The 16,317-nt window shown below is 40.9% G+C and overlaps 1 protein-coding gene across 3 annotated transcripts in view; it reads left to right on the top strand.

Annotated features, from left to right (window-relative positions):
- Window positions 1-2,517: 2,517 nt before the first annotated feature.
- mphosph8 (M-phase phosphoprotein 8) overlaps window positions 2,518-16,317 on the top strand; it is a 49,500-nt gene continuing 35,700 nt past the window's right edge. Inside the window, exons 1-3 of one of the 3 annotated variants that reach the window (XM_072577426.1) lie at window positions 2,518-2,725; window positions 11,027-11,173; window positions 12,070-13,101. In XM_072577426.1, coding sequence (XP_072433527.1) covers window positions 2,615-2,725; window positions 11,027-11,173; window positions 12,070-13,101 — 1,290 coding nt within the window. In that variant the 5' untranslated portion in view covers window positions 2,518-2,614. Of the gene's footprint in view, window positions 2,740-11,026; window positions 11,174-12,069; window positions 13,102-16,317 lie in introns of all 3 variants that reach the window. The other 2 variants (XM_072577428.1, XM_072577427.1) reach the window with 2 other exon arrangements.

The raw sequence follows: 16,317 nt of genomic DNA, 5'->3' as shown, positions 1-16,317 counted from the left end.
CTGTTCCTTTGTGACATGACTAGCAGTACTTTCATTAGAATAAGGTCTAGAGTAAGAGTTCCACATTGAGTCATTTTATCGTTTTGATGTCCCATTGAATACAGCAGTATGCAAAACTATCAATTGTGAGTGATGTAAGTGCTGACATGACTAGGAAAAAGTGAGGACTGCAGATGCTGGAGATCAGAGCTGAAAAATGTGTAGCTGGAAAAGCGCAGCAGGTCAGGCAGCATCCAAGGAGCAGGAGAATCGACGTTTCGGGCATAAGCCCTTCTTTAGGAACTGACATGACTAGGAGACTGTTCTGTTCCTTATGCTCTGCACATGGGTTCATTGCAAACATGATTGATAAGAGTCAGTCACAATAGCTGTTATTTGCAGCAAGGACGCAAAGAAAGAAGAAAAACCAGCAAGCCCAGGACGAGCAATAACCTGCAACAATGCTGTGAAACCTACACATGGAGTCGCAGCTGAAGATCCCCTTAGAATGTGCAGGAGATCCAGGGTCTACCACTCTTGATATCATTTCCTCTGAATGTGTGAGGCACAGTGTTGGCAGAGTCATGATGTATCATAATATTCTCACAGAATTTTGCCAACTGCTAGAATGGGACCTGTGTCCTGAAGGGATCAGCAATTAGCCTAGCCTGGTGGTTATCACATTGATAGCTGCATTGAACTTTTGTATGTCTGGCTGGCAACCTCTGTGGGATCCCTCCATTGCCCATCCACAAACGTATTAAGACCATTACAAATTCACCAAAGTTCCTTAGACAGCACCTTATAGTGAATAGTACAGTGCCTGAAAATTTACCCTGAATACAAGTGTGAGAGAATTGCAAATGTTACACTTTTGTTAAAAAAAGAATTCAAAGATAAGTCCAGCAAGGAGAAAGTGAGGACTGCAGATGCTGGAGATCAGAGCTGAAAATGTGTTGCTGGAAAAGCGCAGCAGGTCAGGCAGCATCCAAGGAGCAGGAGAATCAACATTTCGGGCATGAGCCCTTCTTCAGACAATAGGTGCAGGAGTAGGCCATTCAGCCCTTCGAGCCTGCACCGCCATTCAATATGATCATGGCTGATCATTCCTAATCAGGAATCCTGAAGAAGGGCTCATGCCCGAAATGTCGATTCTCCCGCTCCTTGGATAAGTCCAGCAACCAAAGGTCACTTTGTTTAACCTTGCTGGTAGGATTCTTTTATAAAAGATAATTTGGTACAAAATTAATAGTCACTTGGTCAAATCTATTTTAATCAAGGAAAGGGCAGCAGGGATACGTTAAGGGAACGTGTTCAACTAACTTGCTTTAATATTTGATAAGAGAAAGGGTACATAATGCTAATACATTTGACGTGCTATACATGAACTTAGAAAACTGTAATATCATTTAGGTGGACAAAATGCAATCCAGATGGAGGGGTTGGGACTATTCTTTCAGATGAGAAAGTTTAGTGATGTAATAGCAGTACTCAAAATTATGGGGAGTCAGTACAGAGGTGGCAGGAAGAAACTAATTTCTTTGGCAGAAAGATCCTGAACCAGAGGACACTTAAATTTAGGTGAGTGCCAAAATAAGCATGGTGCAAAGTTGCCACAGCAACATTAAGGAGTAATAATTTTATACAGGATATAGAACCACCGCCTGGGAGTAGTGGAGGCAGATTCGGCCAAGGCCTTGAAAAATAGTAAATTATCTGAAGAAAATCAAATGCATTGCTGCAAGGGGGTGAGAATAAGTGATTAGCTCTTACAAAGACAGTAGGATACAGACGGCCGAATAGCCTCAGTTGCGCCGTGATAGGAATGTCCACGCAACATACAGATCTCAAGTTGGGAGATAGCAATCATGATCCTAGATTAGGGACTCTGACGATTTAAATGTATCACGAAACCATCATGAAACACACGAAGCTCCTCACTCCAACACTAAACCCATCCTTTCTCAATTCCCAGAGGGGGATGCATTCCTGAGGAAGAGGGGCCCATCATGGCGCTGTAATTCCTCACCGACCATCAATCAACTCTCACACGGTCCATGATAACTTCAGCCATTTACACTCACTTGCCTGGTAATTTTAACAACTCTTGCTCTCACCACAATATGATTTCCATTGAATCTAACACAGAAAGCACCATTTAAACAGTATGGTTGTTTATGGGAGTAAACAAATCTGATGAATGATTGATTGATTGAGATGTTTTTACTGAGACTGAAGCGCCATTTCAATATAAGTTGTTAGCTGATGCGGCTCCAATTCTTAATTTTTTTTCAGATGGATTTTTAATTGGTTGAAATAGGGGCCATCTAAAAGACACTGGCGATGATTTTGACTGCATTCTGTCCGTTGCAGCACGAAACCGACTTGCAGGGCGTCCCGCTGAGGGGGCTGACGGTGAGAGGCGGTTCCCCCATTGACGGACGGAGACGGTCAGACTGTGGCCATTTTCAATTGGCTAAAGATTGTGTTGTCAATCAAGACGATTCATGCTTTTGATTGGCTTCCGTCGCCGTTGTGCTCGTCTTCGAGCCCCTCCCCCACGGTTTTCGTTTCTTGTGCGGTTTTTTTTCAAACTCGGTGGGGGCCTGGGGGGAGGAAACGACTGTTACTTACGATGGCGGCGGTGGCGGCAGTGGAGGAGGCTGCGGACAAATCGGAACCAGAAAGCGAAACGGAGGAAGATGTGTATGAGGTGGAGAGGATAGTGGACATGAAGATTTCTGAGGTGCGGAGAAAGAGGTCGGACTGGGGGGGGGGAAGCGTTTCAGGTTGGGTTGTGTTTTAGTGAAGATGGAGTCAAGCGTTACGTGTTTGTGAAGTGAGGCCTGCGGCCCGGCTCACTCCACCTGCCCAGAGCCATCGAACCAGTGTATAACTCAAATCCGCAACTGGAGCTAACATTGTGACAAAAAAGGCCAGCTACGCGTTCTGTCATGCCTCGTATTAATGTTCAACTCGTTTTAACCAAAACTTGCAAATGAGTTAGATGACAAGTAGACGTTTGTGCGGTTTATCAAAATGTAAAGATTAGTATTACGGCGAAAGTTGACGAGTAATTTTAGAAGTAATCTTCTGTTTCACATAGTCAACATTTCTACATGACCGTTTTCGGATCATGCATTTCAGATTGCAGCTGAACGCTGTATTGGTTCGATGAAATTGCAGCATTTTTTTAAAAAAAGCATCGTATTGCAAAAGTTACCTTTAGGACGGGAACTCAAAAAATGAATTCGAGACGTTTGCGGCATTTTGCCAATTCCCCCTTATATGTTTTTCGTCCTGTGTCCCCGACTCCTTGGCGATCATCCTCCGTGCACCATTCATTTTTTTCTCCCCTCATATCTTCATCTCCCCCCCCCCCCTTCCTGTTCATTCTTGGAGGTTCTCCTCTAAGAAGTTGATGTCCATCACTAATCATGTTTACCAACAGCCTCTGGGGAACACTCTTGAATACCGAACACTCAATAGATGTGACCAATGCAAATCCAATATAATATTTAATACTTAAACATTAATGTTCTAAATAATTGATTATAACGGTTAGGTTTTTTAAACTCTGTTATTTGTCTAGTTTTTTAAAAGTTGTAGATTAGAAATTCAGTGCACGTTTTTACACAGTGCAAAATAGTTTCTCTGCATTTAGTTTAAAATGTTTGCTCATCCTGATAGTATTTCTGCATGTATTAAGGAAATACTTAAAAACTAAGTCTTCACTATTTAATAACTTTGTTTTTGTTTACCTAGTCTATTACTCCATCTGCTGGATGTTGCTTTGACTAAAACACACATGGTTACTATCAGGTGCAGTTTCACTTTTTATTTGAAGTGTAGTTGAGCAATGTAGCCAGTAAATCCTGTTCATTTATTTTTCATTTTTGTGCAAACGAAATCTCGAAACAAAATTTTCTCTTCTTTATGCTCCTCTTGGAGAGGAGTAAAAAAGACCAGGAAACAGGTTTCCTGTAGGACAAATAGATTGAAGAACGTGCTGTCTGTGATTTTTTTTTAGTAACAATTGCTTTTCAATTAGCATTGGCTATTTTAAATGTATGATACTAATCTAATACTTTTTATTATTTTTTTTAACAGCTTTAAAATAAGTTTGAACATAATATAATTTTGTACAGCAGATTGGAAACTCTTTTCAATGAGATGGAAATTTACAAATTCAACAAGGACAGGATCCTACACTTGGGAATTAAAGTTTATCTTTTATTCTACCTTTTGAGACCTGCTGACATTCAACTTTTTAAATTCCTCTTGGGTATCAACAATGAGTGTATTGTACCATATCCAAGTGTTCTTTTTGTAGTTTCATCTGGAGTCCGGTTTTTTGTTTCCTTTCTGTCCCTTCTCAACTGTACCTGAATACAAGCTGGCATGCACTTTGTTAGCACTTTATTTGATTTAAATTAAGGGAAATGAATCAAACAATTTTTAAAATTATTTTCATCGATGTACAGCCCAACCTCACAATCAAGGGAGAAAGAATCGTATCAAACGAGAATCATATTTTTTGATGCAGCAGATCTATGCTTATTCTAACCTCTAGTAAATAGTTTATGGTAACACAATTAATGCTTGTCAATTGAAGCTTTGCTTTTTCTTTTGGCAAATCATTTTGGAAGGTGGGGTGGTGCAGGAATTGGCTTGTAACTGAATTATAACTTTTTTTTGTTTCTGCAAACAATCAAGAAAAGCATACTCGAGCAAATGAAAGGTTTAATTTTTTAAGTGTCTCATTTCCCCCAAATGTCAAAGTCATGCAGCAAGGAAATAGACCCTTCAGATCGAACCAGTCCACAGTGACCGTGTTCTTAAACTAAACTAGTCCTACCTGCCTGTATTTGGCCCATATTCCTCCAAACGTTTCCTGTTCATGTACTTTATCGCAATGTCTTTTTTAAATGTTGCACCTATACCTGCACTTCATCCAGCGGTTCATTCCAAACACGAATCAGTCTCTGTGTAACAAAAAAAGTTGTCTCTCATGTCCTTTTTAAACCTTTATCCTCTCACCTTAAAAATATGTTCACTAGTTTTGAACTCCACCACCTGAGAGAAACCACCTTTGCTCTTCACCTTATGTATGCACTTTGTGATTTTACGAACCTCTACAGGTCCCACCACAAGCTCCAGTGGAAAAAGTCAAAGTCTATTCAACTTAATTTTATAACTGAAGCTCTCCATTCCCAGCAACCTCCTGGTAAATCTTTTCTGAGCCCCTTCCAGTTTAATAATATCTTTTCTATAACAGATGACTGGAACTGGCCACTATACTCCAGAAGTAGCCACACCAACGTCCTGTACAAACTAAACATGACGTCCCAACTCCTATACTCAATGGTTTGAGCAATGAAGGCAAGCGTGCTAAACACCTTCTTAATCACTCTGAAATTTGCACCTCAGGTAGACAAAAAGAATTATGTGCCTGAACCCTTAGGTCTCTCTGTTCTACAACACTACCTAAGGCCCTGCCTTTACTCAGCCCATTGACCCAATTGATCAAGATCTCATTGTAATCTTAGGTAACATTTACTGTTTGCTATACCATCAATTTTAGACTTCAAAACTAGACTTTAAATGACAGATCAAATTATTTGCACCTGCATCTATCTCTAAAAGATGTTGTTGTTTTGGAACATGACAAGTGGTTGCCCAAATCCTTCTAACAAGTGAATATGTTGTATAATGGGATGTTACAGATGAGTTAGTTTTGCTGTGCACCACAGATTAGCCCTATGTTTCTGCTTAATATGCCTCAATTTTCTGTAGAAATAAATAATAGTATACTTTACTGTTAAAGGGGTGGCACGGTGGCTCAGTGGTTAGCACAGTGCTAGGGACCCAGGTTCAATTCCAGCCTCGGGCAACTATCTGTGTGGAGTTTGCACATTCTCCCTGTGTCTGAGTGGATTTCCTTCCACCGTCCAAAGATGTGCAGGATAGGTGAATTGGCAATGCTAAATTGCCTGTAGCATCCGGGAATGCATCAGGTTAGATGTATTAGTCATAGGAAATGTAGGGTAATAGATTAGGGGGATGTATCTGGGTGGGATACTCTTCAGAGAGTCAGAGTGGACTTGTTGGGCCTAATAGCCAGTTTCCACACTGTAGGGATTCTATGGTATTATTGTTGTTAGTGTAGCAAGCATGCTAGGGAATTATTTATAGTATGTTAAGATCTGTTGCTCTATAAGTGTTTGCCTAAAATATTATGAAAACATTCCTGGGTTCTACACATCCAATTGAATAATTTTCAGAAATGCAAATTTAAGCAGATTGTAGTTTAATTGCAAGTACAATTTGAACTTCTCAAGATATTCTTACAAAGCTATGAAGTTAAACATTACATGGATTGGTTAGGAGTTGAACCTTTGCAGCAGGTGCTGGATTTCATCTCTAGAATTAGATTATTTGTGTCAATAGTTTGAAGCGCAAGAGGGCTTACCTCACTGCTCTTTTCAATATTTATGCCTTGACTAATTCACAAGTAAGGATAATTTGGTTTAATTCATAGCTATTTTTGGGACCTTGTAAATAAGGTGTCTGGCCTATTTTGTAGAGTAGTGCCCTGGTTTCAGAAGTACCTAATTGTTTATAAAGTATTAGAGCGGTAGTGGACTGAATTGCTGTGGAACATTTTGGGCCACTACTTTGCTAGTTCACAGCTGAATGATTCTGAAAGATTTAAATCTTTGTGTGAATGATTTAACTGTCTTCTGACCTTGGCCATTAACCAACTGCAAATATCAGATCTCCTCTTCTTTTAATCAGTTCCAGTTACAGGAGTATAAATAATTCTGAATGACATTTTTGGATGACAGTATGCTAGTAATTTAATTTTCCACAAAGGGTAATGCGCACAAACCTATTGTTTTTGTAATTTATCCCTTCATTTTAAATCTTGCATTTTTCTTGCTGGTGTACTCTTAGGCTTTCTTGTATTTTATTTATTTTGTTAACTTTATTTTCTTATTCATTGTCTTTTATGTCCATTTTGTCAGAACTGATTTCCTTGGGGCTCCTGGCTAAGGTGATTATTTACCTCGAATATATAAAAAAGGGTTGAGATTAAGAATCATCTTTAATGAAGATCAGTAAAGTGTAGAGTGACACCATTAAAAATGGCCAGTTAATTTTAGCCCCAAATAACTTTTTATTATGGATAAAAGCTGAATCCCAAAACTACTGCTGCTTTCAAATTTTGAATTACGGTTGGCCTTCCTGCATCGAATTATTGTAATTCAAAGCTTGGGACACATGTAACTTGCAAAGTGGCAACTGATGAGAGGCATTTTGAGTAATAGCAGTTTAATTACTCCACATCCACAGCAGAGGCTTGCATGGCAGGGTGGCTCAGTAATTAGCACTACTGCCTCATAGCGCTAGGGACCAGTGTTCAATTTCACTCTCAGTGGCAGTCTATGTGGAGTTTGCATATTCTCCCTTGTCTGCGTGGGTTTCCTCTAGGTGCTCTGGTTTCCTCCTATTGTCCAGGGTGTGTGCAGGTTAGGTGTGTTAACCATGCTAAATTGTCCATGATGTCCAGGGATCTGTGGGTTAGGTCGATTGGGCATAGGGAATGCAGGGTCACAGGGTAGGAAGTGCATCTTGGTGTGATGCTCTTCAGAGGGTTGGTTTGGACTTCATGGCATGCTTCCACACTGTAGGGATTCTCTGATTCTAGGAGATATGGTTTCATTTTTTGGGTTAAATGCACCATAACAGATACGTCCATAATAGCAATGAAATGTTCAATAATGAATTTGTATACCTCAACATTATGACGGAGTTCTGAAGCAGGGTCACTGGACCTGACATGGTAACTGCTTTCCACAGATGCTGCCAGATCTCATTGAGTCAGAGAGATGTACAGCATGGAAACAGACCCTTTGGTCCAACTTATCCATGCAGACCAGATATCCTAACCTAATCTAGTGCCATTTGCCAACACTTGGCCCATATCCCTCTGAACCCTTCCTATTCATGTACCCATCCAGATGCCTTTTAAATGCTGTAATTGCACTAGCCTCCACCACTTCATCTGGCAGCTCATTCCATACACGCACCACCCTCTGCATGAAAAGATTGCTCCTTAGGTCCCTTTTATAAATTTCCACTCTCGCCCTAAACCTACGTCTTCTAGTTCTGGACTCCCCCATCCCAGGGAAGTGACTTTGTCTATTTATCCTAACTGTGCCCGTCATGATTTTATAAACCTCTATGAGGTGACCCCTCAGCCTTCGATACTCCAGGGAGAACAGTCCCAGCCTATTCAGCCTCTCCCTGTGGCTCCAATCCTCTAACCCAGGCACATCCTTGTAAATCTTTTCTGACTCCTTTCAAGTTTTGATTAGATTAGATTAGATTACTTACAGTGCGGAAACAGGCCCTTCGGCCCAACAAGTCCACACCGACCCGCCGAAGCGCAACCCACCCGTTCCCCTACATTTACCCCTTTACCTAACACTAATGGCAATTTAGCATGGCCAATTTTTTGGATTGTGGGAGGAAACCGGAGCACCCGGAGGAAACCCACGCAGACACGGGGAGAACGTGCAAACTCCACACAGTCAGTCGCCTGAGTCGGGAATTGAACCCGGGTCTCTGGTGCTGTGAGGCAGCAGTGCTAACCACTGTGCCACCGTGCTGCCCATATCCGTCCGATAGGAAGGAGACCAGAATTGCATGCAAGATTCCAACAGTAGCCTAACCAATGTTGTATACAGCTGCAACATGACCTCCAAAGTCCTATGCTCAATACTCCGACCAATAAGGAAAGCATACCAAATGCTGCCTTCACTATCCTATCTACTTGTGACTCTACTTTCAAGTAACTGTGAACCTGTCCTCCAAGGTCTCTTTGTCCAGCAACTCTCCCCAAGACCTTAACGTTAAGTGTCTAATTCCAGCTCTGATTTGCAGTATCTCACATTTATCTAAATTAAATTTCATTTGCCACCCCTCAGCCCGTTGACCCATTTGATCAAGATTCCATTCTATTCTGAGGTAACCTTCTTGGCTGTCCACTACACCTCCGCTTTTGGTGTCATCTGCAAACTTAATAACTATACCTCCTATGTTCATATTCAAATCATTTATATAATGATGAAAGGCAGTAGATCCAGCACCGATGTTTGTGGTACACCACTGGTCACAGGCTTCAAACCTGAAAAAGCACCCTTCCACCACCACCCTCTGTCTTCTACCTTTGAGCCAGTTCTGTGTCAAAATGGCTAGGTCTCCCTGTATTCCATGAGATCTAACCTTGTTAACCATTCTTCCAAGAGGTACCTTGTTGAATGTCTTGCTGAAATCCATATAAATCACCTCTGCCGCTCTGCCCTCATCAATCCTCTTTTGTTACCTCTTCAAAAAACTCATTCCAGTTTGTGAGATGTGATTTCCCACGCACAAAGCCACGTTGACTATTCCTCGTCAGTCCTTGCCTTTCCAAATACATGTAAATCCTGTCCCTCAGGATTCCCTCCAACAACTTGCCCACCACCGATGTCAGCTCACTGGTCTATAGTTCCCTGGCTTTTCCTTACCTGTTAAGTTTTTCCAGCAATTTGTGTTTTTGCTACTGAACTGACTGGTACTCAAATGATTTCCATAACACTGCCAATTGGTTATTTGCATACACTGTTAAACTGAGTATTTCAGGTGGTGCAGCATGTTGGAAGCTCATGTACTGGTGTTATTCTGACATAAATACTGCCTGTGCATGCCATATGCGGTCCAAAACAAAGGGCAATGGATTGAAGTAACTGATAATACAGCATCTAAATTTAAATAAGAACTTGAGTTGAGATTTCCTGCTGCATTGCATCCCTATCCGCACTGTGACATTAGCTTTTGGCATTACAAGCTCGTAGATTGTGACATTCAGGAATCATTTTGAGGTAGGTTGGACTTGGAGTAAAGGAGATAGGGAGCCAAGGACTGGAGAGATTAGATTTCAGAGTGAGGTGGCTCAAGGTGAGTTGGCAGGGACCAATATTTTCTGCTGAGCTCGGAGCAACCTAGAATTGGGATAGCACAGAAGCCATAACTTTTAAAGTTGAAGAACTAAATGGGGAGGGGGGTAACAGGAGAGAATGCCACAAAGTCGTCATTTTTGCTTTTTTTATATCTTTGTTTGATTTCTAATCATTAACATTGGCAGTCTGTACACTTGTGTATATGATGTAGTAGATCTCAAGGCTGGAACAGTTCTCCCTCATTCCCAAAGAAGTGGGAAACATGATTACTAGAAATTAGAGCTGAAATTTCACCCAAAATTGCTTAAATCGCATACGAGAGTTTGAGGTGGAGATGGACCAAGAATGAATGCAAATGATAAAAACTCATCCTGGGATGTTTAACTTATTGATTGTATTGTACACGCTGGTTTCATTTTGAAGCTGAAGATTCTACAAATAAAGGGGACCTGATGCAAACCAGTCTCGTTGTACTTTAATGGGTGGCATAGTGGTTCAGTGGTTAGCACTGGTGCCTCACAGCGTCAGAGACCCGGGTTCGATCATCGGGCAACTATCTGTGTGGAGTTTACACAGTCTCCCGGGTTTCCTCTGGGTGCTCTGATTTCCTCCCACAGTCCAGGTGGGTTAGCCAGGGTAAGTGCAGAGTTACAGGATAAGGTGGAGTGCTGGGCCTGGGTGGGATGCTGTTTAAAGGGCTGGAGATTCGATGGGCCAAACGGCCTCTTTCCACACTATAGGGGTTCTATGATTCTGTTCTGTGAATTACAACTGCATGTAGGATTGTCCAGAAATAGACCATTTGCACTCCCATACTATGAAGTATATCATAGGTTAAAGGGGTTTCTAATATTTTTGTGATTTATACACCACTAGGTGCACTTGTAAAATTAATTATAAAAATGATTCAGTTGGTTTGCTTTAACTTCAACATTTGTTTTAGATAACTGGGTACGATTGGATATTTTTCTGCATTTATTGTTTGGAAGTATTGTCTCTGGTTTGACTTTTCAAGCATGAACATGGTTTTCCTTTAACAGGGTCAAGTCTTGTACAGAGTTCATTGGAAAGGCTATTCTTCTGAAGATGATACTTGGGAACCAGAGGCTCACCTGGAGGACTGCACGGAGGTATTGCAAGTGTTTAAACGAAAACTGGCAGAAAAATCACCTGCAAAAGAAAATCGGGTATGATATAGGCCGTTCTACCTTCTTCCACTCAACATCATCTAACTGCATTGCTATCCCTTTTATTCCTTTCGTCCTTAAGTAATTGTCTAACTCCCTGTTAAATGTATTTATAATCCATAGTCTTAATTTCTAATCATACAGCATATGCATTATCCCATCCTCCATGGAAAATATTGATTCTGAGAATCAATACCACATCTTATACTGCCACAGTTTACCCTTTTGATGTCTAATTTGTTTGACTGTCTATTAGATTATCTTGCTCTTATGATTATAAAATATGTAGGTTTAAAGAAAACCTACATATCGTTTTCTCTTTTTATGCTTCCTTTTGTGCACCTAAATTTTTAATTTGATCCCTACATTTCCTATACTTTAAACTTGCATCAGGAAGAAGTTTTAGAATGTGTTTGAGATATGTTCCTCCAGAAAACTGATGAGAAGCCACCTAGGGCTCAGTCTATTTTAGATCCAGTATTATGCATTCAGAATTAATACTTTTTGTCAAAGAATCTTCAGTGGTCATAATATGATAGAATTTTCCATTATGTTCAGAAAAAGGTGTTGATCATTCTGAAACTACCCTTGAATCTTAAGGGCAATTAAGATGGTATGAGAAGGAAGTTGATCCCCAATTCAAATTTATGAACCTGTAATGTCCACAGATACTTCCTGATTTGCTCAATTTTTCCAGCTTTTTTGACTGTTGTAAAGTATTTTTCATGTTGGTTGCCTACTAATACTGAATTTGAAAGCTAATAATATGAGGAAAAGTTAAAAACGTTATAGATATTGAAATAAATCAGTTGTCTGTGTATGAAGCAGCAATTTGTGATCGTTTCACCATGCAATGCTTTTTCTGTCTCATCTGATCAGTACCTTTTTTTTTCCAGAAGCTTACCTTAGACAAAGATATTTTTGAAGATGAGTCTACAGATGATTACGGAGGTGTGAAGGAAACTTTTCCACAAAAGACTAAAAAAAAGAAAAAGTCTAAAACTGAACTGGACATGAAGCATGACAGTCCTAAAATAGATAAAAAAGCTAAATCCAGTAGGTCAACTAACGAAGAACTGAGAGACAATGTTTTAGAGAATGTGAGAGTGATCTCTGAAGATGGGAAAGTAAAGCAAAGGAGTTCAACTGAATCTAAGAAATTGAAAAAAAAACATGATGCACAGAGGTCTTTATTGGATCCAGTCACACAGGTTGACTTGCTAACTGAATCTCTAAGCCCTGGTGAAAATAAAGAGCAGAAAATTGTGGATCCCAGTGATCCAACATTTGAGAAAACAACTCGGGGGCTAACAAGACAAGATGTGATTGCAACCTCAAAAAGATCTTTGGATAGCTCAGATGAGGATGATCTGGAGCTTAAGATAAAGAAAAAGAAAAAGAAGAGGGACAAGGTGGATAATTCCAAGCAAGAAATGAAATTCCAGAAACAGAGAAGGAATCTTAAAGATGATTATTCAGAGAAGAAAACTGTAAGTAAGGAAAATAGCAGTCATGGTAAGAAACACAAGTGTCAAGAGAAGCAAAAGGAGTCTGTTTCGTCTGTAAAATCAGATGGAAATGAAGTGAAGGTTTCAAAGTTTCAAATGGAGGCCAAAGTCAGAAAGTCATCAGATGATGAAAACAGTACCACTCCTAAACAAGATTGTGTAAAAATTGCAATGATAAAACTAAACAAAATGTGTAATGTGACTGACAGTTCACCTCAGTGTGGTACTGAGAAGGTGACTCAAGGTTTTGAACCTAGTGTAACAACTTCAGGACAGCCATCCCAATTTGCTGAGCCTAGTCTCTTTGATAAATTAGGATTGGATTCTGAAATTAATCGAGAAAATATGAAGACTGACAAATCAAACTACTCAGCAGCAACCACTGAGGAGAAACTGGAAGCCATTAAAGTTCCGAGCCAAGTAAGCATAGAGTTTTGGATTCTCATTGTACCTAGTGAATTCTAGAAGCAGGAATAAGCAAAAGTTACACTTCTTCCACTAGTTTAGAAAATTAGTGACCTTGTAATTGTGTTTTCTAAAGTTGTAGAGGATAAGGATATACAACTCCCCCACACCTCCCACAGTTCTGCACAGGGTCAGTCCCATTGAGGGGGGTGGGGGGTTGAAGGAGGAAGAGAGGTTGGATGCAGGGGGCTTCAATGCTGCAGGTCCCCTGCACACAAGTGTGTGTCTGCTCAGAAACAAACCCTGAGACAGAAGGAGGGAGCAAGGCAGGCAGAGCGAGGGATAAAGGAATCTTCAGAAAATTCCGAACTCCAGAGGAGAGGCATTGAAACAATTAACTGAATAATCCGAACGAAATACTGCCCGCCCATCTTGTTGGGTAATCAAGGTTCCTGTGTAGTTCCAAGGCAAGATGATGTCTTGGAACTAAAAATTGTATATCAGAAATTATTCATGAAATACTTGCATAAAATATGTAAAGCAAATAATTTGCAGGAATTGAGAGTAGGTCCATGGGAGACTCCAGAGGTAAAATAGGAGGAATCATGTCAGAGTCATGCTTTGGGGTTGACACAGTGGCCCTGTGGTTAGCACTGCTGCCTCACAGCGCCAAGGATCAGGGTTTGATTCCAGCCTCTGGCACCTGTCTGTGTGGAATTTGCATGCTGTCCCCATGTCTGTGTGGGTTTCCTGTGGGTGCTCCGGTTTCCTCCTACAGTCCAAATATGTGCAGGTTTAGTGAATTGGCCATGCTAAATTGCCCGTAGTGTTCAGGGATGTGCCAGTTAGGGGTAAATGTAGGAGAATGGGTTGGTGTGGACTTGTCGGGCCGAAGGGCCTGTTTCCATACTGTAGGGATTCTAATTCTAATAAGTTTACAAGTGATTCTGTCTCCTCTCCCATAAAGTGTTGTCACTGGTGGGATGCCTACGTGATCAGTATCCATAGATTGCTTCAATTATAAATGGAGATGTAAGAATTTGTAAGACTTACTAATCGAAAATATATCGAAAGAAGGGGTGAATTATGTCTTAATGCAGTGTTCTTGACCTCTTTGCATTTGATTTTGATTCCATATATGCAATACCACAGTATTTGACTGACCTTTGCTAGTTAGTGTGCAGTGCATTCCTACAACCTTTTATATTTCTGCTGATCAATGTTTAACAAATAATCTACTCTTTATGATTATCTTGGGCGATAAAGTTCTGAATTTGGAGTCGAGATGGGATGCATTCTGGGTTGTGTATGTAAATCCTCAATCTTGAAAGGATGTTGAAGGCTTGACTTTATGAATTTGGCTTAAATAGGTTAGTTGAAAAATCCTAGGAAATTAAATTGCATAATAGCATGGTGAGTAATTTTTAAAAAGTAATCAGTTGATACTTGTAATATTTCTCTTCATACAAAAAAGTGAAATATATATGTTTGAGAAATGCTAATTTAGCACATTAACACAGGGTTGTAAATTAGCACAGTAAATTAAACAAATTGAATAGCTTTATTAATCCATTATATACACTGTTTTTCCCCAGTATTGAATGTTAGGTGAGCTGTTCAGCTACACGTTCTCTTGTGGTTACCTTTTTTGAGTGAAAAATGGACTGTTGTAAATCATCTTCTGATTCTCGAATCTAGCTTTGGGCTTAAATTCATACTGTCCCAGTGCAGGTTTTTAATTTCCTTTGGGTTTTCCTTTTATGATTATGTAGTGAGCTCTATTTTAGGCAATATCTCATTCTTTCTCTTTCTCCACTTTTCTGTGGTCATCATGCTAATCAACATAATCTGTAATCTACGTAACTCCATACTGTCATCGTCCAGCATTAAGGTTTGGACAAGTTAGTCCTCTTTTTTTTTCTTACTGCAGGTGGTGAAATTTGAATTCGGTAAAATCTGGCATTAGAAAATGTCCTCCTTTACAAATACCTGGGGGCTTGTACCAACACTGGGAGAACTGTTTCCCACATGCTAGTTAAGCAACATCCGTGTTCCAGAAACAGCCATCATAACTATGTCCTGTCCCAATAGCAGGGTAAACTCACCACAGGTTGCATTACATTGGTTAACATTCAAGCAGGAGTTCTGAGTCATCAGCTTTGAGCCTAGATACCGTGAAATCTCATGGGTTGAGGTCAAACTTGCAGCCTACTGAGTATCATTGACTGGATCCCTTAGCTAATGATTCAAAACTTTGCCAGAATTAAACACTATTTAGAGAAAGCACTGAAGGTGGAATGGGATTTCAATGTCCATTACCAAGAGTGGCTCAGCAGTACCACCACTGGACCAAGCTTAAAAAAAAATTGCTGCAGACAGAATCTAGCAGCTGCAAACATGGCTGACTTCCTTGCTAAACAGGAGAAGCTGTATATAGAGGAACCTCGATTATCTGAATACCAGTTATCTGAAAATAGGATTATCAGAAGGAGATCTCGAGGTCCCAATTGGAACATTACATCAAAAACGTGTTTCCAACAGTGATCGCGTCTTTTATTTACAGTGATTTAAACAGGAACCGTCTCCAAATGAATGACCTTCTGCCCTCTCTCTCCCCACACTTCCCCTGGAGTTTTACAGAGGGGTGTACCCTAACCCCCCCTCCCCCAATCCCAGATAACCTTTGGTGGAACCTGTTTTTAAAAAAAATTGCAATAAAAAGGTGTGTGTGTGAGATTTAACTCACAAAGGTAGCAGCCTTGTTGGTGTCCAGGCCGGCTGCCCCGGAGAGGGGACTGGGGGCAGTGTTGGTTAGGGGTCTAGGGTTGCTGGACGGGGATTGGGGCGGGGACGATGTTGGGGAAGTGCTGGGGGGGGGGGGGGGGGGGGGGCATGGGGAGGTGTTGGACGCAGTTGGATGGCGGGCAGGGGGTAGGCGGGTGGCAGTGTTGGGGGCTTGGGGGGCGGTATTGGTTAGTGTTGGGGGGGGTGGGCAGGGGGAGGTGTTGGTTGGTTGGGGGGCAGTGTTGGCTAGGGGAGGGGGGCGTCTTGCACGCCGTTCTTCTGCAGCCTCCTGAACGGGAAGCCGACTTTTAAAAACTGGGAGCCCCAGAGGAAACTCATTTAATCGATTATCTGAACGAAATAGTCCCGGCCAATCTCGTTCTGATCGTCGAGGTTCCTTTGTATACAGACAGTACTGAGCAATACCATAACCAACAGATCAGTTCG

This window comes from Chiloscyllium punctatum, chromosome 9 (assembly GCF_047496795.1).
Source record: "Chiloscyllium punctatum isolate Juve2018m chromosome 9, sChiPun1.3, whole genome shotgun sequence".
In the NCBI taxonomy this organism is placed as follows: domain Eukaryota; kingdom Metazoa; phylum Chordata; class Chondrichthyes; order Orectolobiformes; family Hemiscylliidae; genus Chiloscyllium; species Chiloscyllium punctatum.
This window is presented reverse-complemented; position numbering and strand designations above follow the sequence as displayed.